The sequence below is a fragment of the Astatotilapia calliptera genome, chromosome 3 (assembly GCF_964374335.1).
Source record: "Astatotilapia calliptera chromosome 3, fAstCal68.1, whole genome shotgun sequence".
NCBI lineage: Eukaryota > Metazoa > Chordata > Actinopteri > Cichliformes > Cichlidae > Astatotilapia > Astatotilapia calliptera.
This window is the reverse complement of record NC_137424.1, coordinates 12,421,323-12,447,905: the sequence shown is the minus strand read 5'-3', so window position 1 is coordinate 12,447,905 and position 26,583 is coordinate 12,421,323. Positions and strand designations below refer to the sequence as shown.

The window sequence follows — 26,583 nt, the reverse complement described above, 5'->3', positions numbered from 1 at the left end:
GGTGGGGCATCTACATCCTGACATATCAAGGTTACTTTACTTTTAGGTCAATTTGCTTTACAGAAAAATAATAGCATTTGTCTTCAAGATATTTATATGACTGCACTTGCTCAGGTTTGTCCGGATTTCAAACTGATCTAAAAGTCTTTTGATTCAAATCTGGGGCTGTGTTATTGAAAGCAGCAGAGAAATCGATGAACTGAAGTCCTTTACTCTCTACGTGTTTGACAATCAGGTGAAGTAGAATCAAAAGCGCGTCCTCCACTCCTCTATTGGGCTTATGTGCAATCTGCATTGAATCAAGCTGAAGTTCAGTGTCTTCCATAATCACATTCCTGATGATTTTTTCAAAGACTGAGGTGAGGGCAGCAGGCCTGAAGTCATTTAGAACTTTTGGACGACTAGATTTAGGACCAGGAACCACAACAGCTTCTTTCCAAAGAGAGGGCATGAACGATTTATTCAGAATAACCTAAAATATGGGACTGAGTTGTCTGTGAAGGTTCTCAGTCATCCAGGTCATTGTAGACTAAGGAGCTTGCAAAGAAAAGCGTCTGGACTTCTTTGAGTTGCTTGAAGACGTTTCACCTCTCATCTGAGAAGTTTCTTCAGTTCTAAGGGTCAGTTGGTGGGGAGTCCCAGATTTAAACCCAGTGGGAGTTTCCCCCCAAAGAGGGACAAAGGACCCCCTGATGATCCTCTACGTAATCACATGAGCCAAGGTGTGAAAGCAGGTGGGGGTCCTAATCAGCCAGGGTTTCGGGTGAGCTCATTGTGAAACCTGGCCCCACCCTATCATGTGATTTCCTGAGGTCAGATGGCCCAGGATGTGAGTGGGCGTTAAGGCGTCTGGGGAGGGAACTCAAAACTGGATTATAGATTATTTATATTATATATTGATATTATTTATCTGAATATTTATTTATCATAACTGTTTCTACACTCACTTTATATGAGTGCTTGTTGTTTCTTGTATATTTGCTGCTATGACAACTCAGTTTCCCTCCTGGATTAATAAAGTTTCTCTGATTCTGAAATACAGTGAGCCATTATATTTGTAGTTTCTAACTAACAATATAAAGGCTCTGCAACCGATAGTGCCACAGCACGTGCCACTGGCAGCTGAAGGAACTTTTAAACAAAGGACTTAATTGAAGCTTTATTTATACAGGTTGGCTCATTGAGACTCAATGTCTCATTTACAAGAGAGACCTGTTCCAGACAAACATATTAAAATTACAACAATAAAAGAAAAGTTTGTGTAATGTACTCAGTCACATTAAAAACGAGAACAAGTTCCCAGAGATGGTTTCACAAAAACATGTGTACGTCTTTTGAAGTCTGCAAGTGAAATCAACTGAGAGCCTTAAATCCTTCGGTTCTGTTTTCCATGAAGACGGAGCAGAAAAGGAGAACGCCTTCTTCCCAAGCTCTGCATGAACTGATGGAACAGTGGATGTAATGATGTCCTGAGACTGCAGGCTGTGACTAAACTGTTTGCCTAACATGTACTCTGATAAATAGGAGGCAGTAACCCAGAAACAGATTGATAGATAAAATGATACTAATGGACCATCCTGTGTAAGACCAATGAGGACCAGTTAACCAGAGAACACAGAGTACAGTGGTGTGTTAAAGGTTTACAGACAGTTATAAATCTTAATGCCCCATGATGGACAAAATCCAACAGATGAAGAGAGCGAGCAGAGTCATTCATATAAATCATGTCACTGTAATCCAGGGCAGGTAAAAAAAAAGGTGGCAGCAACAAGCTTTTTCCTGTGAAACATGATCTGTTCCTGGAAGAGAAGCCCAACTTCAGCCTCAGTGTCTTTATTAGATGTTCAATGTGTGGCTTATAGGAACGACTGTCATCAACCACAATACCGAGGTATGTGTACGAGGCCACAGTTTCAATAGAAATACTTTGAGCAGATACAGGAGAAGGAAATAAAGCCGGACCCTCTTTCTGTTTGTGAACAACATGACTTTGGTTTTTTCTACATTTAAAGCCAGTCTGAGCCAGCTGAGACTGAATACTATCAACAGCTGCTGTAATGGTTTGAAAACTATGTTGATGGTATAAAATGAACAGATGCATCTAGATTTTGTGCCACACCGTTGACATAAGTAGCCCAGGACAGAACCCTGTGCACTCGTTTAGTCACATTTAAAAAGCTGGAAGAGAGACCATTGAGCTGAACGCACTGCTGATGTCCAAAAGAACATTAGAGAAGCAGCCAGCTGCTCGGTCTGAAAGGCCTATTTCCAGTAATCTATGACATAAAATGCTGTGGTCAGCAGCTCAGCTCATAAACCAAGGGACTGGGAGCAGCTGCTGCTGAGTGTTGCTGGAGTTCCTGTGCTGTTAGATCCTCATCCTCTCCACGCAGCTTGGAAGTAGGTGAAGTTGTGCCAGAAGATTTTTTGTTGTGGTCGACAGTGTCAAAGGCTTTGATAGATCAATAAAAAGAGCTGCACAGTAGTTCTTTGCATCCAGCGCTTCATAGACGTCTTTGAGAACTTTTATCGAAGCAGTTCCAGTACTGTGCAGTTTCCTAAAACCAGACTGGAAGGGAGATAAAATCCTATTTTCATCCAGATAACTTTGAAGTTGATTATTTACCAGCCTTTGAAGAACCTTAGATAAGACACAGAGTTTGGAAATTGGCCTGTAATTACTAACTGTTGAAGAATCACCAGCTTTCAGTGGGGGAGTACAGAGGCACACTTCCACATCTGTGGTAAAGCCTTCTGTTGTAGAGAAAGATTAAAAATATAAGACACTGGCTCAGCTATGATATTTGCAGCCAAGTGCAAGAAGGAAGGAGAACGATTGTGAGGACGAGTTTCTGGTGTTGGGGCTATTCAAAGCCTTACAAACCTCTTCTACTGTGACAGGTGTGAAGAAAAAGGTATCAGTAAGCAGGAACTACGAGCAGAGTTGTGTGCAAGAGGTTTACCATCAGATACTGTGCTGAAAAAAGAACAAGAAGCAACAAAGTGTTTGTTAAAGCAACATTTCAGTTTTGTCTGACACAGGAGTGGAGTCGATATTTAAGTGAGGAGGAAGCTCTGAGGAGTCACAGCTGGCAGAGACACTTTATAGTTTGCCAAAACCTCCTACGGTCGTTTGGACTGTCAGTCGTTAAAGTAAAAAATAGTTACATCTTGATGATGGAGGCAGTAATCCGATTACACAGCTAATGAAAACGTAGCCAATCAGCATCAGAGCCAGACTTCCTGCCCAGGCCTGGTTTCTCTCATGTAGGAGATCGGCCGGTACTGAACCAAACCAGGCCTGTCCCGACCTTTCACCCTGACCTGGCAAAAAGGGGCGTGTCTTTCCATAAAGTAGACACAACTCTCCTGTAAATGTTCCCAAACTGACATTGTCAGCCTGTTTAATACGGCCCCAGTTCAAACTGATGCGGGCTCGGAGCGTGAGATTTTAGTGTTTCTCACAGCACCAACTATGCAGTGATCACTCAGGTCGTTGGCAAAAACTGCAGATGTGGAAAACTTACGCAGCATATTAGTTAAAAAAGGTCAATAAAAGCAGATTTATCTGGGTGTTTAGGATCAAGGCGTGTGAGGCTTTAAATAATTTGAGTCAGTTTTAAAAACAAGCAGCGTGCCTTAAAATCATCAGACACAGAAGAAAGCCAGTCCCAATGAAAATCATCCATCTGTCTATCTTGCGTGCTGCACAATATCGTTTATTATTTAGTAACTATTGATATCTACGGCTAGCTAGTTTATTGTGATGGTGCTTTTTTTTTTATTATGTTGCTCTTTGTTGTTTGCTGTCTCCTCTGTTTTTTTTTTCTCCATACAGGTGACCCAGGAGTTTTGGGTTTTTTTTTGTTTGTTTTTTTTTCCTCTCTTCCCCCCCTTCTCACCGTCTCTTCTCCCCTTTGGTTTTCTTTCTTTCTTTCCCTCTCTTTCTTTCATTCTTTCCCCCTGTCATGTCTGTCCCGTTTGCAACTGAAAATAAAATAAATTCATAATTATAATAAAGGTCAATCAAATGGACCAATATGGCAAGGCCATGATGATCCACTTGGTAAAATAAATCCGCTTGGCATCTTTCTTGGCCTCAAGACAACAATTCTGATGGCTATAGATCCAAACGGGACACAAAAAAAAAGAAAATCATCCATCTGAAAGACGTCATTAAAATGCAGCTCAGATAAAAGTTGAACCAGAGACGGTGATGTGCTGGGGGAAGCAGGTGGAGGCTGATAGCAGCCAACAACAGTCTGATTTCCAAACAAATCAATAGTTAAGGCCAAGATTTCAAATGGCTGAGGTGCAGATGGAGAGAGCAAGACTTGAGCAGCAAGACAGACCTTCACATAAACTTCCAGACCTCCACCTTTTCTGGGACAGTCTGAGTGCTAAATGTTAAATCCATCAGTTGCTACGTTTTTATCCAGTAAAGATTTGGAAAGTCTCAGAAACAACAATGATACCAGCACCGCTTGAACAGGCCCAGATTCCAATCATATCCATGTTAGTGTTAGGTGACGGCTGTGTGCGGACAGGGATAGGACCCAAGATGCAGACTCCAGAGAGAAACTTAAACCAAAACAGCTTTAATGCTGAACTCAAACATAACATAACTGGAAAAAGGTCAAAAAAAATAAACTAACACCGGCGCATTGAGAAAACACACAGCAAAATAAACGGTAGATCGTGACACGGACACAGAGAAACACAGGGCTTAAATACACAGAGGGAGCAATCAGGGAATGAGTAACAGGAGGGAAACACAGCTGGGACAAATCAGAACTGACGAGACCAAAGAAGCGTAAATTGAACACACTGAGATAAGACAGAGACCTTCAAAGTAAAACAGGAAACACATAACACAGACTGAACAAAGACACAGACTCGCATGCAGGCACTACAAAGGGAACAGAGACGTGGGACCAGGGCAGACACAGACACTGACTGGATGTGGGGATACAGTAGACAGGGAAGACAGCAACTATGGAACACAGACAGAAAACCAGAACACTAAAACTCTAACCAACCCCACCCAGAGAACCTAAACTAAGAATAATCCTAAAACCCATAAAGCAAAGCTAGAATATAATGAAATAACAAAATCAAAGAACCAAAAACACAAAACACTGGGTCAACGACCCAGGGACCCTAACAGTTAGGAAGCACACGACGTGATGCACGTGTAACCCAGACAGTTTTTAACATCTGCTGGTGTTTCACATTCAGCCAGAGGCCCAGGGTTAGGTTGGATACCAGACAATAATAAAAGCATCGTTATTAGACTCTAGAGCTCGTTTATAGCTGACACCACATGTAGAGTTTAAGTTCACACAGAGACGATGACATTTTTCTAAAACCAGCAAACAATAAACAAGAAATGTAACAAGAGTTTCAGAAGAAGCTGTTTTACAGAGAAATGATTCCCTGAAGACAAAATTATTATTATCATCCTTTATTTCTCCAGGTGAAAATTTAATTGAGATTAAAAATGTTGTTTTCAAGAGAGACCTGGCATCATGGCAGAAAGAGTCAGAAATACATCATAATTCAAACAAATACAAAATAGGAAAAACATCCTACATAAACTTTATAAAGTTTCATTAACAGACTTTGAACAATGGACTTCAAACTTCCCCCCAAAACAACAGAAACACATTTGAAGATAATGAATGACATTTATCCCTCTAAAGACGGACTTAGACTACGATTTAATATGAATGAGAACATGTTCATAAATGGATGCAACCAAAGATTTCATCAATCCCTGATTTAGAGACAACAGAACATTTGGTTTGATTTCACAAGATAAGAATGACGACTGAGTTGGAAGATTGTTTTATGTTTAGTCAAATCTTTCATACATAAAGTCGGATTACAAAATCATCCCCTAAGTTTGTTGTTTTATTCAAGGAATTGAAATTATAGAGAAAATCTGTGAAATGACTTAAAGAAAACAAACCACAAAAACTCTATGATACTCTAAACCCCCTGGTTTAGGTCGGCAAAACTTTACTAGATCCGCCGCTGCACAGTTACCAGCTGTCAGCTACTTAGAAAAGCATCCTGGTGTTATTTGTCTCTCAGAAACAGTTCATAACTTCCCTTCAACTCATTCATGTCACCTGAAAGGTAAACCTGTTTCTCCATCACCTGCTCAGCTCTGATGATTCATTAAGGACATCTCCTGGTTTCATCTTCATGTTTCCCTCTCACCACATATCCAACCGACATCCTGACCAGCAGCTTTTACAGCTGTGGGTCCAGCAAACATCAGCTGATACTAGAAATTAATATTAAATAAATTCTAACAACAGCTGATCAAGCTTAAACGTGCTGCTGTTGTTTAGAGCGACATCCGCTGGTTTCCTCTTTCTGGCGCAAAGTGGGCGATAAATAAACAAGAGAGAAAAGCCAATCAGCTGATCATTGATCAGTTTCATGATTGAAGTAGCAACAGGACAGGGAGGGGAGAGAATGACAGTGTAAAGACGAATAAATCCAGCTTTGTGTGTTTTCCATTCTAGCTGAAGTACGGGACAAACTGTGTTCCTTCTCAGCTCAACACGAAACACGTAATATTTTCTCTGAATACGAGACGATTCTGTTTTTTACAGGACGGTTGGAAACTCTACTAAAATAAAGTTCACTATCAGTAACATCAGAGCACCACCCAGCTATATAGAAACTCCGTCATGCTAGCTAGTACGCAGTACGAGTTATTGTAACTGACTGTAAAAAGTCAGCACAAGGAAAATAAACTCCACCTAAACTTGGTTTATATCTGACCCAGATAGACTGCAGGTCATAACTTCTTACCTGAAGTTCAGTTCACCTGACACTCGGACCGGCGGCCGCCTCGGGTCTCTGCTCCTCCTGCCTCCCCTTTCCCTCATCAACCTGCTGCCTCTGTGGAAGCTCCGCCATAGCCACCACCAAACGACTGACTTATTTTTACACATCGACCAGCATCCGGCCAATCCACCACCTTTCATTGTTTATACCGTTACAAAAAAATAAAAAAACATCATCGGTATGCCCGATGGCCAGTCCAGCTATGGTCGTGCCATCAGTTAACCCTTCGCTTGCCAGCTGTGACACGCGTGCCCAGGGTTGCCGACCCCTGCTCTAAAGCATCTGATTTGGATTCCTGAGATCAAATATATTTTCCTTTGGCTTTGTTTTCTTCCCATTTGTGGCTTTAATGTAGTGTTACATCCTGTTTGTTTTCTTCCATCTGTATACATGTCCAGATTCACTGTTATGTTTCTATTCTTACATTGCTGTGTGATCACTGTTCCCTCTGCTGACTGATGTGACCTTTTGTATCTTACACTGATACTTGTCATATTTGTATCTGCGCCTAAAAGATAAAAAGTTTTCCATGCTAAAACACAGCTCCACCTCCTGCAGTTCTCCCTCTGAACCACTAGATGTCTCTGTTATCTAAATGAAGACGTGCAGCACAGCAACCACAGCAGCGCTCAGATCACACGTGTCCTGTTATTATGTATAAAAGCATGAAACAGGTGAGACAGGTGGGATCAATATTAATGTTGTGGAAATATATGAAAAAGCAACAGAAGACTGAAAACATTTCGTGTTTCTAGAAAGATCTTTCAGCTCACAGCTGCTCACAGACTGTATTTACAAGTGACAAACTGCAACTCTACAGTACATCTACAGTATATATCAAATATATTCTGTATTCAAATCTATTGAGTGATGTTTGAAAGTCTTTCCAGGTGAGTTTGATCCAGGAGGGTCTGAAGCCAGAGTCAGACAGAGACTGTGCAGAGACTGTAGAAGGACAGAGCAGCAGCAGAGCAGTCCAGATACACTGATGATCCTCTGTCAGATCCAGAGGGACACACAGGGATGATGCTGGACTCTACATTGTGTCTGACAGTGGAGCTGTTCTCAGAGCAGTTCACTCTGCAGCACTGACAGTCATCTGCACTTCTTCTCATTCCTCTGTCAGTCACTGCTGGATGAAGCTCTCCTCTCCACCTCCCAGTAACATGGCCCAGTCAGAGCGTCTCTACACACAAGCTGCTGCTGCTTCAACCTCTCTGGATCACCGGGACACAGCTCCTCCTCTCTCAGCACACACACCGTCCTGTTTACCATCATCACCTCCACCTGCAGAGAGAAGAAGGAAGAGCAGAGGAGATAAACGAGTGTTTCCAGAGACTCTTCATCAGCTGTCAGTCAGTGATGCAGCACATCCAGTATAAAGAGCAGCAGGGACTTCAGTGCTGGGACTGTACTAGGACTCATTGTTGCTTCACTTTTTCTAATCTTTGGATTTTTATTGAAGTTGATGAAAATGTTTTTCCCTCCTAGTTTGAGTTTGGACTTTCATTCATTAGAAGAACCTTGGTGTGTCCACTCTGAGCTCTGTAGGAACCCCAACAACAAGCCCAACAATCCAGATGGACGGTTCCAGCTGTTAACTGGAGGAATTCCATCCAAACATCTGCTCTCACTAAATTCTTCCTCACATACAGACTGTGTTCTTCACTGCTTTAAACTTGGAAATGAATGCAGTCATTGGTCTGCGTGCTGCTTTGTTCAGAGAGCTGATTGGCTGTTGACAGTGTTTGATCAGAGCGTGTCAGCTGTTACTATGGTGACCATAAAGGCAGAAACAGGAAGTGTTTGTGTCCAATCCTGAAGCCTGTCACCATTCTCCTCTCACAGCTTCACTGAGAAGCTGCAGCTTTACAGGAAACACTGGATCTTTGTTTCATACTCTGTTTAGTACAATACTGCTGACAGCACCACCCACTCACTCCATCACTGTACTGATCTCAGAGTCTCCAGTCTGTAGTCTGGACTCTGCTGAAGATCAGACAGCTGCTTCACATCTGGAGCCTTCAGGTTGTTTCCTCTCAGCTCCAGCTGTCTCAGATGGGAGGGGTTGGACTTCAGCGCTGCTGCCAGATAATCACAGCTGATCTTTGACAAACCACAGCGTCCCAATCTGTATAAAGAATGAAAGATGTAAGTTTATTAGACAAAGTGCTTGAAATCATTCAGTGTTTCATCATCTGTTCAGAGCTGAAGAAGGTCCAGAATGTAGAAGTTTAGAAAATGGAAACTCCAAACAGCTGAAGCCAACAGGAAGCAGCTTCAAACAGGAAACTGTGCAGAGTTTCAGACTATATGTTCTGATGCAGCCAGTTGGATGTTGGAGATTTGAATCTCTGTTCTGTGACTAAGTCCTTGAATCATTTCTTCCAGCTGGTCCAACAAGACAGACTAAGTATTGGACATGTGTTGTGGCTCCATTAGGGGAGCTTCTAAATGTGATGTGATGGCCCCTCTGGGTCTGTCAGGTCACAGGACTGAAGAGAGCTCAAACTGGGCACACAGTTGTTCCAGTCTGGACCAAAGACTCTATACTGGGACTGAGGGACTGCTTTGACTGCACCCACTGGGACTTTTTAAAGGCTCATGTTCTCACTTAGATCATCGATTTCTACTTACATTTCTTTCTGGGAAAAATGGGGATTTTGATGGGATTTGGAAACAGGAAGTATTTTCCCCAATAAGCAGCCCTGGATTAGTAAATCACTCCAACATGTTCTCAGGCAGAAGAAGCTGTCTTGTTATGAGGGAGAGAAGAAAAAGATTGAGACTAACTAAACTAACAGAGTTGATAAAGAATAAAGAGAAATGTGCTGATTTAAAGCCTTTGAAGTGCTTCAGATGATCTCTGTCCACTTCTGTCCACTCATTCATTCATGTAAGCTTTCTAATGCAGCGTTGATCTTCACAGTCTGCTTTATGAAACTCATTCTAACCCTGAATGTCAGAGTGTTCCTCCTTCTCTTTCCCATCATTCATGCTGGCAGTGGAGGAGATTTGGATGTTGGACTGTGTTTTGGATGATGTGTGTATGTTTGTGTTGGACTGCTGTCTGTAAAGCAAACGCACATTTTGCTTTGGATTTCAGTGTCAGACAGACTTTAAGGTGGAATGAAGAGTTTGAGAGTTTCACAGTGAATTATCCAGTGGAGGATTTTTCTTCTTCTTTGAAGGTTTGAAATGTGAACATTGTTCTGCTGCAGTCAATGGACTAAACCAGAGAAGAAGAAAACAGACTTTACCATGAAGATACTCAGTGTGGATCAGTATAATATCAGCCTGATGTCTGCAGTTTAGTGTCAGCACAACTTTCACATCATATTCATCTCAGCGCAACTAAAACATGCTGACTGACCTCAGAGTTTCAAGTCCACATCCTGGACTCTCCAGGAAACCACACAGATGCTTCACTCCTGAATCCTGCAGCTTGTTGTTGGTACTCAGGTCCAGCTGTCTCAGATGGGAGGGGTTGGACTTCAGTGCTGCTGCCAGATAATCACAGCTGATCTCTGACAAACCACAGTCCCACAATCTGTATAAAGCATGAAAGATGTAAGTTTATTCGACAAAGTGTGAGCTTGAAATCATTCAGTGTTTCACATCTGTTCAGAGCTGAAGAAGGTTCAGAATGTAGAAGTTTAGAAAATGGAAACTCCAAACAGCTGAAGCCAACAGGAAGCAGCTTCAAACAAACACAACAAGAGAAAAAACTGAATGTTTCACATTAAAGTCGTACATTTATCATAAAAACAGGACAAAGACTTGAAAAAGTCGTGTTTTTCCTTCCAGGAACCACAAGGCTTCACTTTTAAAGGTGAAGTGTGAAAGAAATGGACATATTTGAAGTCCAACACCTTTTTCCAGTCACATTATTAAAGCAGACAAACTACAAGCTCATTTTCATTCCAACAAGTCATCTTCTGACCTGGACTAACAACACTGGTCTCTATGTGCAGCTGGCTGTGAGACCAGTGCTCAGGGAGCGTCTACAAAGTGCAACACTGAAAGAACATCACACACTCATTTGCTTCCATCATCCAACCTGAAGAGGAAGCAGAGACGCCTCCCCTTCAAAGTAAAAGCTGCTCCTTTTGGACACAGTATCAAAGAAAGTCTACAGTATAACATAGAAAAGACAGAACAAAGTTTTGGTTGTTTTTAAATTGTGCAGAAATGAAACTACACTAAGCTCAATTATGTGACAGACATTTCATCCCATGTCAGTTTGGCCTCATCCTGGGCCGGATTTTCCAGCACACACTCTGACCACAGGCCCAGGGGCCACGCACAGCTGGGCTCCATCCAAGAGACAGGAAACAAACCAACACAATAATAAAAAGCACCATGGGATCTTCTTACATCTTCAAGACAAACATAGTAAAAACATGAGCATATTTGTTTCCTGATAAAATGATGTGACAGGTAGAACAGAGTAAAGTGGTGGTGTTACAGCCTTTCTCCCCTCTGCTGCCGAGGCTGTTAGTCTCTCCCAAACTCAGCTACAGGACTTCCAAATGAATGAAAGCAGCAGAAGTGGCTTTACAAATGAAAGAGGAAGAGGAGAAGAAGAGGAGAGGGAGGCCACCCTGACCATCACTCCAGCTGAAAACATCACACTTCCATTAAAGTTGGTGAGAAAATGTTGAGCAGGATGAGCTGCTGGCTAATCTGGAGGCTGTAGCAGCAGCTCACAGTCACAGTGGATTTCCACTCATGAAAAAGCTCTGGCTGCTTCATTTCTCATCTCATATCAGAGACTTTAATGCTTCACTGAAGCTGTACTGTGATGCTTCCATATTCCAGTGAGGCCTCCATAATGATTTCAGCTGTTCTGTACACACACTGTGTGCCCTGTATGGCTCAAAGTCTCTGCAGCCTGTTTTTATCTGCTATCATCAGATCTTCATCATCCTCATTCACATCCCTCACACACTCTACAGCCTCATCAGCACTGACTTCATCTTCACTGACTGATGGAGCACAACATGAACCTGTGGAGGCTGAAACACTGTCCTGTCAAACATCTCCCCGTCACCACTCCACTTCTGTCAGCCTTTAAATGAACCCTGCTCAAGTCTGTCACTTCTGTTTGGAGCCAAAAGAGGTTAAAGATTATGCCACTACATTCTTGTCTAGAAAATATTAAAAGTGTATTTGGTGACACACAAAAAAGGGTAAAGTTTAAGTATAGTTTGGGTCCACACATGTCCAAACCCTGGTGTGTAGGCCTACTTAGTATTGAGAAAAGCCCACTAAAAGAACGCCCACCAGACCAAAGCAATGGTTTTGACTTGATCAGCATTAACCCCGCCCCCTGACTTTGATGGGTGAAGCTGACAAATAAAATGTATTTATGAACAGCGATGCAGGGCCAGGAGTAGCAACGTGAATTAAATAAATACATCATTAAATAATTCATTAAATGTGTCAGTAAAATAATTAAAATAGAAAACAAACTAATAATTGATTAAATATGTAATTAACTAATTTGAATAGTACATAAATAAATAATGAATTATTTTAAATGAAATTAACCGATAATTAATTATCAATATATTTTTTTAATTAATTACTAAAATAAATAATTCATTAATGATATATTTATTTAATACAACCATAAAATTATTGCTAGTTTACTCAAAATAAATTTAAGACATCAATATTAAAGGTTAAATTATGATAATGAATACATGCAACTATAACTGATGACGTAAGAATTTGGATTTTTTAAGCTAAAGCGAAGGTGCTGACTCATTTGGCATGTTACTCTCAAAACCTCCCTAATAACAATAACATAATTACACTTTAGCCACAAGAGGGCAGCAGCATTAATACAAGTTACATGTATATAAAGGTACAGTGATTATATTACAGTGATTTTGACAAAAACAAAACAGAAGTTGATGGCAGTGTGTTTTTCCATAACATATGAACCAAATTAAATAATAAAAACTTTATAACTTACAGAACTTTTTTAGAGGCTTTGACCACTGGCAGCAGCCTCAGAAGAGCCTCCTCTGAAGCAAAGTATTTATTCAGGTCAAACTCATCCAGATCTTTTTCTGATGACAGTAAGATGAAGACCAGAGCTGACCACTGAGCAGGAGACAGTTTATCTGTGGAGAGACGTCCTGAACTCAGGGACTGTTGGATCTCCTCCACTAGAGAACGATCATTCAGTTCATTCAGACAGTGAAACAGATTGATGCTTTTCTCTGCAGACAGATTCTCACTGAGCTTCTTCTTGATGTACTGAACTGCTTCTTGATTGGTCTGTGAGCTACTTCCTGTTTGTGTCATCAGGCCTTGCAAACGAGTTTGATTAGTCTTCACACCCAAGAGAAAACGAAGGAACAAGTCCAGGTGTCCATTGGGGCTCTGTAAGGCCTTGTCCACAGCACACTGGTAGAAGTATTTCTTTGAAGATTTTCTTGTTTGAAACACCTTCCAAGTTGTTTGTTGTTCTTCCAGCAGATTGAGTCCAGAGTTGATGAAGGTCAGGTGGACATGAAGAGCAGCCAGAAACTCCTGAACACTGAGATGAACAAAGCAGAACACCTTGTTCTGGTACAGTTGTTTCTCCTCTTTAAAGATCTGTGTGAACACTCCTGAGTACACTGAGGCTGCTCTGATATCGATGCCACACTCTGTCAGGTCTGGTTCATAGAAGATCAGGTTTCCTTTCTGCAGCTGATCAAAAGCCAGTTTTCCCAGAGACTCAATCATCTTCCTGCTCTCTGGACTCCAGTGTGGATCTGTCTCAGCTCCTCCATCATATTTGATCCTCTTGACTTTGGCCTGAACCACCAGGAAGTGGATGTACATCTCAGTCAGGGTGTTGGGCAGCTCTGCTCCCTCTCTGGTTTCCAGCACATCCTCCAGAACTGTAGCAGTGATCCAGCAGAAGACTGGGATGTGACACATGATGTGGAGGCTTCGAGCTTTCTTGATGTGGGAGATGATCCTGCTGGCCTGCTCCTCATCTCTGAATCTCTTCCTGAAGTACTCCTCCTTCTGTGGGTCAGTGAACCCTCTGACCTCTGTCACCATGTCGACACACTGAGGAGGGATCTGATTGGCTGCTGCAGGTCGTGTTGTTATCCAAAGGCGAGCAGAAGGGAGCAGGTTCCCTCTGATGAGGTTTGTCAGCAGCTCATCCAATGAGGTGGACTTTCTGGTTTCAGTCAGGATTTTAGTTTTGTTGAAGTCCAAATTAAGTCGACACTCATCCAGACCATCAAGTATGAACACAACCTGGAAGTCTTCAAGCCTGCAGATTCCTGATTGGTTAGTTTGATTAAAGAAGTGATGAACAAGTTCCACCAAGCTGAACTTTTCCTCTTTCAGCACATTCAGCTCTCTGAAAGTGAATGGAAATATGAACTGGATGTCCTGGTTGGCTTTGTCTTCAGCCCAGTCCAGGCTGTATTTCTGTGTTAAGACTGTTTTCCCAATGCCAGCCACTCCCTTTGTCAGCACTGTTCTGATTGGTTCGTCTCTTCCAGGTGAGGCTTTAAAGATGTCTTCTTGTCTGATTGTTGTTTCTGGTCTGTCTGGTTTCCTGGATGCTGTTTCAATCTGTCTGACCTAATGTTCCTCATTGACCTCTGCAGTCCCTCCCTCTGTGATGTAGAGCTCTGTGTAGATCTGATTCAGGAGGGTTGGGCTTCCTGCTTTAGCGATCCCCTCAAACACACACTGGAACTTCTTCTTCAGTTGGGCTTTAAGTTCACGTTTACAGAGTGGAGCAAATATTTCTGAAGGTAAGAAATTCAGAAAAAAATATTATATAATAAATATCATAGCCTTTCAGTACCCTGAAAGGATAAATGTCTATTGGTTCATTTCTTGAGCTATTAGGAAAGATCAATATTCAGTCTTTAGAGAAATTCTCTTACTGCTCTGCAGATGGTCAGCCATCTCATGCTGCTTAAGTCTCCTCAAGAAGTGGAGTGTGATCTTCAGAAATGCTTCTCTGCAGCTCTTTCTTTCATCTTCATCCTCACCTTCAAACATCTCCTCATCCTCCATCTGGCTCTTTAAAGTTTCTGGGTGATCTGGACTCAGAAGCTTCTGGATATTCTTCAGCTCGTTCTTCACAAACATGGTGATGTTGTCCTCCAGCCGCTGGAAAAGAAGACTATATGAATTACCCAGTGGTAAATGGACTGGTTCTTATATAGCTCTCTTTGATACTCTGTGCACACAAAGCAGTTTATACAACATGCCTCATTCAACCAAGCACATTGTTCTATGCTTAAATACTTTCTTTCACACTCTGATGGATGCATCAGAGGGCAGCTCGGGTTTAGTACGTTACCCAGTACATTTGCCAGCCAGGGTTTGATTCACAAACCTTCTGACTAGTAGCTGACCTGCTCACCTCCTGAGCTACAGTCACCCCAATCTGACTGAAATCATGGAGCCCAAACTCTGATTTATGTTGGACACACTGACAATCCTCTGGTCGACAAAGTGCAGCATAGAGGTGACTGAAAAGAACAAATGTAAACGTAGTACTACAAACCATAACCACAGAGTCCAGGTGTGTTTGATGTTGCTGTGCAGACTGACCAGTGGAAACCTCTGCTCTCTCCTGGTCCACTCTGTGGAGGAGTAATGTATAATTAGCTCATGTTATGTCTGTCCACACACAGACACAAGCTAAAGGTCCATGAAGTGATGTTTGGATGGGTTCAGTCAATCAGATGACTGTCATGGTGAAGCTTTGCTAGTCCTGCTGATCCCACTGAGAATTAACAACTCAGTTTCCAGATGTCTGTAGTTTTCTGCTCAGTTTCTTTAGTCCCAACAGCTCTTACCATCTCCTGCATAAAGCTTTCCCTCCATGCTCAGATGCCCTGGAACAAGGTGCTCTCTTTATATGCTCACAACCACTAGCACTTTATATAGCCTCTGTAGAAATTATCCACACCCTCACTTATCTTAACTGCACTACTGTATAGCTCTGTGTAAATAATCATTCTGTACTGTTAGATTATAATATTATTTTATGCCATGTTATACCCCTAATTGAAGATTGTAATTATTATGTAGTTTTAGTTTGCATTATTCTCCTGAATTAGAAGAAGCTGATAACAGTTGCATTAGTTAAACTGATTTGCATTACATTAGACTGCTGATTTATTGTGGATGAATGATATTGTTTTATGATGCATTATACTGCTGAGTTATAAGAAATACTGTTTGCAGAAAGTCATTGCCTTATTTGTCTGATTAGAAGAGAACGTAGCTTAGGCGCCGTGTGAGAGAAAGCATGTGAATGTTTAGGCTTTTATGATAAGGTGGGGCCACTAGAGGCTATAAGAATTTGATCAATGCTCCATCATTTTGAGATCTGAGGCTGTCTGCATACGGTGTCCATCTCCCACGTGTGTGACTATTAAAATCATCGTTTGACTTAACCCGGCCGGACCAGTGTTGTTATTGTGGTTTTTCCTCTTGTATCCATCCCCAATTTTGAACTCGTAACAGTACATATGATAATTTTTAACCCTACAACTGTTTACAACTTGCATAGTTCCCATTTCTGTATAGCTGTATATCTCAGATTTCTGTAAAGTTATTTCATATTCTGTATAGTTTTTCATACTTGTATCCTGTTCATATCCTGTACATAGCTTGTACTCACTACAGCCTGTACATAACTATAGTTATAGAATATTCACAACATACCATGTACATTATATCATAATAGACCCATTTTTGTAATATACTTACATATCTACATTATTGCTAATATATACTGTAATATATCTATATCACTAAGCACTTCTGGATGGATGCAAACTGCATTTCGTTGCCCTGTACCTGTGCATGTGCAATGACAATAAAGTTGAATTCTAATTCTATTCTTATATCAGTGACTGGTTTAAAGTGCCAACTTGCAGTATCTGTCTGGTTATGTCCAATGAATCCTGCTGTGTCTCCCTTTTCTCATTCCCTGATGGCTCTTTTGTGTATATGAGCCCTTTGTTTTCTCCTGCTTGTTGCTGGTTCGTCTGTGTTGTCTCCCCGTGTCTCCGTTTAAGGTTTCAGGTTAGTTTTGTAGTTTTTTCAGTAGAGGTTATCTTAGCTTCTGCACAGGCCATCTCCACTGCACTTCACCGTTTCAATAAAGCTCACTCACTTCACAGCAGTGTCGGCATCTTGGGTCCTCTATTAAATTCAACATGGCTCGCCCCGCTAGCCGTGACATAAGATGTGAAAAAAATATCCAAAAAACATGAGGGACAAACAGGGAATAATTTTAAGGTGCAGGGCCAACAAACTGAGTCTAGCTATAAACTCAGAGTTGATTGAATTAGCATTTTGAATTGGCTGATCTGAGTTACTTCAATCAAGTCTATGTTCACTTTGAGTTAAGATTATACATGATTAATGTCAAAGAAAAAAGCCATCATCAGCAACTGATTCTGATATAGCAGGTTTTCAAATCTAAGCGGTACCCATCCCTAGCTGGCTGTAGTTAAACCTTTACTTAAAAAGCATCCCTAGACCCAGCTGTCTTAGCTAATTATAGGCCGATCTCCAACCTGACAATCCTTGAAAGAGTAGTTGGGGGGAGACAATCAGAGGGGCAGTGTGATGATCTTATGTTACAAACTACTGCAGTCAAGTCCAGAGGTGGGTAGTAACGAGTTACATTTACTCCGTTACGTTTACTTGAGTAAGTTTTTGAAAAAAAATGTACTTTTAAAGTACCTTTTGGTACTTTAATGGCACACATGTTAATGTTAGCCATTTAAATATTAGCAGTTAGCTGAGGCCACAAGAAGAAGAGGCCCTAGAAGAACAATGGATGATAAGATTAGATTTTCAAGACTAGGCAGAGACGTGTTTTCCTTTACTGTCTCTTACAGAGGAGGGAGCAGATACCAGACGAGGTCACGGAGGTACGGGGAGGATTCGCAGCAGACAGCAAGACTGCCACGTCCATGCGAGAGAGCGATGGCTACGATAATCTCTGTTGTTGTCTCCCTATATAATGTTGTACAGCCCATGTGAGGGTTATCCTCTCTGTGAACCAGATGCTTGATTTCACACAGAGGTCCACCAACTGAATTTGATCAGTTATGGAACGATTTACCTCGACAGGCTCCTTCACTTGCTGCTTTTAAACCTCCTTTAAAACACACTTTTACTCCCTGACCTTTGACCCAGTGTGACATGTTGACTCACTACCTCAGACAGCTTAAAAATAGTCTTTTTGTTTTTTGGTGCTGCCTAAAATAACCGTAAATATCTGTCCTATATACAGTTATGTTCATATATTTTTGTGCTACATCAGGAAACTCAAAAACATAGTTTGTAATATTTTAATCCTTATTTTTAAAACTGTTTTTGTCATTTTTCTTCTCCCATTGCATCAAAAATCATTATTTACACTGAATAAATGAGTCAGCAGCTCTCTTACATTGTTGCTGCAGGTTCATTACTGAAGTTTAGAGGTTCTCCTTTGGACCGGTCACTCCTCACAGACACACAGCTGGATGCTGCAGATCCTGCTCCATCCTCTTCCTCCATCCTCTTGATGTCAGGGTGGAGTTAGTCTGAGAGGCAAACACACACACTCAGATGTCCTGTTGTACTGGAAGCATCACACTGACGGGTTTCTAAAGTTCTCATTGATCATTTCATGGAGTTTCTGTGGTAAACACTGTCCTGTGACGTATGTGTTATGGTGAGGGTCATGAGGGCTAACCAGCCCCACTCCTTACTCCTCATATTTCAGCCTGAAGCACAATAACAGCCTAAACCTAACCAGGAGGCTGTAACCTCAAAGGGACTTCATGGTTAGAAATAAAGGTTCAATGAAATGAAGCAGATCATAAAAACATGAGTTCCAACTTTAAAAGAAGCATCCACACGATGACGGCACAGCAGAGGAGCACTTTCTCTAACACACTGATTCAGTTCCACTGACACAAGGACACACACAGGAAGGCACACACACACAAGCCTTTATAAGAAACAACACAATCATCTGCGCTTGACTTGTCAATCCAAGTCCTTAGCCCATGAGCCCGCGATATCAGACCACAGATATTCGCTTACTTTGAAAAAATAAAGCCAGTTTTCAGAACAGACCTGATGTTTATGCTACAGCCTGTTTACCAATATAATCAATATCTGCCCACTGAATACATTGCAAAGTATTTACTGGGCAGCACTTAGTATGTAGATCATTGAAGGAAGAAAGTAATGAATTTGTGCACACAGCAGATGGAACAGTGAGTGTGACTGTGTCTGACGTCACTGTGTGTGTGAGCCACAGAGAGGTGTGAAAGACAAACATCCAAACTCAGCCTGCAGTTCTGTTCTGTGATTCTACATTTGACTATCCATTGAGTTTGGTGTGTACTTCTGCTTTGTTCAGATGCAGGAGGTAGAGCTGGTCACCTACTGATTGGAAGGTTGATGGTTCGATCCCAGGCTCCTCCAACCTGTGTGTCAAGTATCTTAGGCAAGATACTAACCCCAACTTGCTCTCTGATGGATCCATCGGTGTGTGAATGCACTTGGAAAACACTGAGTACAGATAAAGTTCTTGTGAGAATGGGTGCGATTGGGTGAATGTGACATGTTTCATAGAGCGCTTTGAGTACTCCGGGAGAGTAGAAAAGCGCTATATAAGAATCAGTCCATTTACCATGAAACACCCGGCGACGTATAGCATTTTGTAAAAGCTGAGAAATGCACCGTATCTGATAGCTTGCTGCGAGACCTCACACCGAGCACATCTACTGCTGGTATGGTGCCTGTTATCAGACCAGGAGTTAGCAACATCCCCCAAGACCCCGAAGAGGAGAGTCCTGGCCCCTAGCCCTGCCAGTGTAGCAGAAATGTTGACGGATGATGATGGCAGCAGCAGCCGTTCTTCTCTGCGTGAGTAGCTTAATGTTGTTCGTGTGTAATTTACATTGAGTAGGCTAACCACGTTATTACATTAATGTAAGGTGAACAAGCAAACACCGTCGTAGTTACATGCGGCTGTCTTCTTGTTTGATAGAGTGATACCATATATGTCCTATAGCTGCAGAAAAGGCTAACATTGTTATCTTTTTCCAAAAAAAACAACTAAACATGAGAGGTTTTAGGACAAAGTTTGTGTTCTCCATTCTTTAAGCACTGATTCGAGCACCGATTAAGCACAGGCACCGTTTCAAAAGTACCGGTTGGGCACCGGTATCGGATAAAACCTAAACGATACCCATCCCTACTCCTAACATGCCTCCTTCCTCCTCTTCCTTTTCTTTCAGCCATCAATAGCATGACAGTCTTATTCATTATGATCCACGGATTTTATTTGGTAAAGCTTTAGTTCAGAAGGCCCTTACTAATGCAACACTCCCCATTTACCCAGGCTGGCACTTGGAGTACACTGGCTTGTGGCCCTTGTGCCAGCATTAGTGCTTTCATCCTTTCTGCTGCTCACAATTCATCGATCACACTTTGACTATTACCATTAAAACAAGAGTCAGATAATTTAGCAACAGAGCTACGATCCTTTAAATGTTAAAGTTTCATGATTCACGTGTGGATGTTGCATAAGAAAAGCATGATGTATAAAGTATAAGTGTTTCTGACCAGTTGTTCATGTTCCTTCATTTTTCCCTGAAATCTATCAAATACTGTCCAACAGACTGATGGCACAGCAGTGCAGAGGCTGCAGAGGCTGCAGAACCTGCGTCTGCATCGGAGAGCAACATGGGGTTAGTATCTTGCCCAAGGACATCATGCAGACTGGCATTAAACCACCAACCTTCTGGTTAGCAGGTGACCTGCTCGACCACCTGAGTTCCAGCCACCTCATCAAAGTGACCAATCACATTAGAATCCTGTCCTGCTTTGGGCTCCGCCTCCAAACCATCCAAAGCGGGTTTATTTGCACCATGTATGCAGGTAAACTCAAACATCCATTCAGCTGCTTCAGAAGGAAAATGTCAGCTTGTGGTTTCAGTCACAGGAAACTCACAGGTTAGAGTCCAGCCAGAGGGCTGCTGTTGTTTATCTGTAAAGTCTTTACATTTACAGAAATAAATAATTATGTGGACACATCTGGATCATCAGCAAACATGAAACCAGGTGACCACCAGCACCAAGCTGACTGCTGACACAGAGTTCATACTCTAACTGCTAGCTGCTCTGCTAGCTAAGTGATCTGATGTTAAAGGTCAGAGTAAAGAAATGACGTGATGCTGCTGGGAGTGACACCACAGACTAGCAGCATTTAGTTACTCAGCATATAATGCAGTTAATCTGAAATCTCTTTTTCTCTCTGAAACAAAGTGACAGCAGACTGAGTCAAAGACAGAAACCTTATTTAAACACCAAATATTCACCGGCTTCACTTCCTGATCCAGGATTCAAAGAGGACGTTGCACTTACTCGGCTTCTTCCCATGAACGTCTTCCCTCTGCAGCTCTGCTGTCTGGACCAGGTCTGTGTAGAAACAGAGACAATCTTCTGCTTCATCAGTCCTCTGTGTCTGCAGGCTGAAGTCACATTAAACTCTTCACACCAGCAAAGAGTCTGAAGCTCAAAGGTCAAAGGTCAGCTGCTGCTCATTGTGTGATATTATTTGATCAATAATTAACCTGCAGCAGGTTTCTGCTCCAACTCCAACACACTGAACAACCCTGAGAACAAATCAGAGGATGTGGGTGTGTCTGCAAGCTTCAATAGTATTAAACACCTCACACCAGCAAAGAGTCTGAAGCTCAAAGGTCAAAGGTCAGCTGCTGCACCTTGTGTGATATTGTTTGATCAATAATTAACCTGCAGCAGGTTTCTGCTCCAACTCCAACACACTGAACAACCCTGAGAACAAATCAGAGGATGTGGATGTGTCTGCAAGCTTCAATAGTATTAAACACCTCACACCAGCAATGAGTCTGAAGCTCGCAGGTCAAAGGTCAGCTGCCACACTGTATATAACATTTCAATATGTATACAACCTGACTGCGGGCGTGTGTGCAGCCATAAACAGTTTAAACATTAAACACTGAACCATAAAAGAAGCTTAAGCTGCAGCTCACAGGTCAAAGCTCAGCTGCTGCAGCCAGTTATGACTTTACATAAATCATCATGTTTTCCCTCTCAGCACTTGGGCTGTTTTGACTCAGCTACACTATGGCAAATGGCCAATGGTTCCACAGCTGTTCTTGTTCACAGCATCATCCAGTTAGAGAGGAAACTGTATAATGCAATGATGATGTTCCAGCGTCATGCTGCAGTTGTTGCTCCTCCTCCACATGCTTACCTGCCACAGTTTAACTCCGCCTCTCAGACAGTCATGTCACCTGATCTGCATGTTTTGTTGTACGATGATGTCATCTTGACGTTGACGAGGAGGATGAGAAAAACTAGTTTTGTCCTGCAGATGGCGATCTTGCACCGTGTTCAGAGAGCCGACACTTTGATGGTGCTGGTCTACTCAACTTACTTTTATCCTGGGTTGGACTCTATATGAGCAGCTTCCACTCTGGTTTCACTGTTAAATACACTTGTTTGATTTCACTTGTAAAAGTTGGAAAATAAATATTAAATTATTTGTTGGTACATTGTTTTGAGGGTCAAATATTTTGCTTAATTTGAGGAATGAACTGTTAAGGTGGAGAAATGAATCAGGTTAAAATAGTGGTGCTTTAAACCACTGCAGATGTATAATGTAATTTAACATGTTGATAATGGTTGTAGTGGGCTTGTAATGTAAATGTGGTCTGATTAAATGTGACATTAATGGTGACGCTGCATAAACCTGATAAAACAGTTCTATTAGTGGGTCTGTGTGATCAGCATCAGTGGGTGAAGGTGAGGCCTTGACTAGTAGAACGTCATGTTGGTGTGTGACAACACATGAGCCAACATCAGACTCCGAGCGCTACGATGCTCAAGATCAGAAGATCCAGTGTGACATCATGCGTTACCTGGCAACAGCAGCCCTCAGCCCATCTGACTTTATTGGAGGATATTTACACCAGCAACACTGTTTAGTTTGATATGACGGATTAACAACATGCTGTGATATCCAGTTCATCTGTAATAGATACTGGATCTAATCAGTCAGCAGATATTTGATCACCTTATTTATAACTATACTAGAAACAAACACAACTGTGTTGGTGATTCATGCAAACTTGCATATCAGCCTTTTAAGGTTTTGTAGTATTGAGAACAAAGAGGTTGTGTTAGGGCTGAAAAGCCCGACTTGTTCTCCTCTGCAGGTCATCAAATGCACCACAGAAGTTTGTATTTGCAGAAGCCTGTATATGTTTGATGGCTTTATTATTCTCTGTTCAAAGACAGTAAATGTGGAAAATGTCTCATGTAGTATCAGCGTCATTTAAAAATGACTGCAAACATTTAGAGAACATGTGCTGCTGTTTGTCCTACATGTCCAACACTGAACTAACCCTGAAAACGTGATGGCAGGTGACAGGTTGGAGTTCACATGAAATATCGGCTGCATGAAGACTGGAAAATATAGATGATAAAAATATGCAGCCAAACATTTGTGGACATGGATAAACTATCTGATCCAAAAAGCAGGAAGTGACACAGCTAGAAAATGAAAGTGTGTAACAGCTGAAGTCAAATGTAATGCAGAGTTGAATCTGCACTTGGATCCATCTGTGAAAGGTCCACATGTAGGGATCACATGAGTCCTGATGTTTGTCAGTGCAGCTTGAAAACGCCATCTACTGTGGGCTACATATACTGGGCTGGTAGCTCCATAGTGCTGGAAAGAAACTATTCAATGTGCATATTTAAAAATCAGAGGCTCTTCTAACACAGGAGCCATGTTGAGTTTAGATTCCAGCCGACCACCGGCAGTCTGAAATGGAATGAAGCCCATTGACAGCCAGCAGGTCTAAACAGGAATGGAACGCATCCATGGATAATACACCACTTTATTTGAAGACATCTGTAGCACTGCCTCAGTTCTGGATGTTTCCACAGACTCCTCTGGCCTCTGTGCACCTAAAGAAAAGGTCAAAGGTCAGCAGCACATGTAGTTGGGACAATTCTTCATTTACAAACAACAGTCGCACAAACTATACAATTATTTTCCTCCAACCTCCGATGAGCAGGTGACCATGTGCCACGAGGTGGAGAGCAGCTGGCCTGGTTTGATTCTGACCCGGGCCACGCCCCCTTTCTCTCTCCCTCTGCTTTGCTGTCACTTATCTTCACTGCTCTGTCCAATAAAGCTGAAAAAGGCCCCAAATCAAAGAAATCTGCTGCAGCCTCTGAAATGTCTTCTGCTTCCTTCCAGAGGCCGACGGCTTTTTCACCGTCATACATACATGAAACTATCAAAGCTGACAATCATTTCATTCCAATAACATCTAATGGTACATATATATAGACACAGGACTACAAGTAAATGGCTCTCAGCATCTGGCTGTGGTAACAAATGTCCCTGTTTTGTGTTCAAATTGTGTGCATGTTTTAGACGTGTGTCACATGTAGAAACACAAAAATCCCACAATGACACAAAGATTGGTTTGACACAACTGTGCAGCTGTAAGTTGTTTCTAATGATTCATTGAAGCTCTTCTAACATTCTGGAGACGATCAGTACATGAATCTGTTCAACACGACAACAATTTGACTCATGAAGCATGAGATTCTGTTTGTCATCTTGTCCAAGTCACTAGTAAGATGAAAGTGATACATAGACTAGTGGACGAATATCATTTTGGAGGACAGATGGTTGCATCATAGAGGAGAAAACAGGATGCTGATGAGGGGTCTTGAATGAGTGAGCTGATTGTTGAGTTTCTGATGTGTGAAGAAGTTTTAACATGGCACACATTTGGTTACATGAGAAGAAACTCGTTATGTGATGAGACAACAGGGTTGTGTTGTGTGGTGTGTGGTGTGTGGCTGAGTGGATGAATGTTTGAGATTAATCTGGCTGATGATTTGTCTTTTGTTGCAAAGTTGAACCTGCCAGTTAGGTTTGGTATGATTTCCCCTCCTGGGATGAAGAACACGTGTCATGACTTAACAAGGCCTTTCTTTCTTTTTTCCTTTTTATTCTGTTACTTTCACAGCACATCTGAACATTTGAACAGGAAGAACTACACAACATGTTGTCGGGAACGGTTGCAAAGTGAGTTTCTCCAAAATTAAAATGGGCTCAGGAGAAAGCCACTTATTGGGACAATTAGGAAGCGAGTCCCTGTCTGAAAGGATTCAGCGGTGATCCAGTCGAAATTCTTTTTCTTTTTTTGAAATGGCGTCATATTGCTGAGGGTGGAAACGAAATGCGACGATAGATTCCACTATCAGCACTGAATGAATAAATGAATAAAAAATGAGTGAAAAAAATGGGGAACTGACTGGACTGCTGAAAGCTGACAAGAGTTGACTGACTTAACACCACTATGCAAAGGTTAACCCCCACCCAGATGTGACAAAGGGGTGGATGTATCTCTGTGTGTCTTTTGTTGCAGGAGCAGGAGGAGACCAGAGGAGGAAACTTTGGGTCACATGACTGTGTGAACTCTGCAAATTTAAGCTTTTAGCTGTAATTTTTCTGTGTGTCTGTGAATTTACCAGCAGTGTGTTATTCATGATCCTGTATTACTCACAATGCAGACGTCACTGTGAGAAAGTGTGTACACACCTGCGCAGCGCTAACATTTACATTACTTTTCTACAGCAGAGGGTTAATCATGTGATTTGATCATGTGATTTACAGCAGGACACAACTTAATAATGTTTTTCTACCACAGGATTACTGAGTTTTTGTGTGAAGGAAACTGTGTTGACAGGCTGTATGTTGGTGATGAAATTACACTGTGTTGTTGAGGAATGTGAATATTACAGTGGAGATGTGAATACAGTGTGAGAGACATCCTGTGCTGAAGCCAGTGTTACTTCTTTTACAGCAGAGTGTTAACTTTATGACCTTTTACAGCACCTCTGGAGTCTGGTGACCCAGGCCTGACCTAGGATGCTACTGCTAATGTTTCTCTAATGTGCTTGTAAAGGATTCAGCACAGACAGACAAGTGACAACTGAGCAGATGTGCAGGGTTATAGAATAGTTAAAATGGGGCTCATTATCTGACCACTATTGAGCTCATAGTGATGAAATAAGTGAGTGACGAACTTAAGGAGAGTCACTGATTACAATGTGGGATGAAGTTGAGATGATTGATGATTTGGAGCAAATTATGGCACAAAAGCAGGAGTTTAATGATTTAGAATAAACCTGCAATGATACTTGTCTCTGTGATGCTGAATACTTTATTACTCTTATGAGCTACAGTTGTTTGCAAATGTGAAGTTTGTTTTAACTTACAGGGTTTTGTCTACAGGCAAGGATACAGGCTCCGGGTGGAGCTGGGAGTTGAACAATCTTAACATTTAACCACTGACTAATGTTTCTTTGACACAGGGTTACAGGTTTGGAGTGGAGCTGCTCCAAGAGAAACCCTGGAGAATCTTTCAGAGAGAATGTGCAACATTCTTGTGCGTGTCTCATTGTGTGGAGTTGACACATGGCGAGAGCCGTGTGGCAAAAGAGGAGTGTCAATATTTTAACTTGCAGATGTTGTGACGTGCCCTGAGAAGGAGTGACTGAAGGAGATCATCCACAAGATGGAAGCTGAGGCCTGGAGAGAGGCTTCAGGAGGATCATAGAGGAGCAGAGATCACCTTC

The 26,583-nt window shown here is 41.8% G+C and overlaps 2 protein-coding genes and 1 pseudogene across 3 annotated transcripts in view; all 3 read right to left on the bottom strand.

Annotated features, from left to right (window-relative positions):
- The window catches only part of LOC145425170 (ribonuclease inhibitor-like), a 291,209-nt gene that overhangs the window by 129,026 nt on the left and 135,600 nt on the right, over positions 1-26,583 (bottom strand). The window lies entirely within an intron of this gene.
- LOC145425144 (NACHT, LRR and PYD domains-containing protein 12-like) overlaps positions 1-26,583 on the bottom strand; it is a 596,587-nt gene that overhangs the window by 459,230 nt on the left and 110,774 nt on the right. Inside the window, exon 9 of the mRNA XM_080298036.1 lies at positions 10,238-10,414. Coding sequence (XP_080154162.1) covers positions 10,238-10,414 — 177 coding nt within the window. The remainder of the gene's footprint in view (positions 1-10,237; positions 10,415-26,583) is intronic.
- LOC113011578 (protein NLRC3-like) lies at positions 12,844-14,988 on the bottom strand (annotated as a pseudogene). The gene is made up of 2 exons (XR_013906886.1): positions 14,781-14,988; positions 12,844-14,639 (listed from the first exon to the last, which is right to left on the bottom strand). The product of XR_013906886.1 is annotated as a protein NLRC3-like (transcript).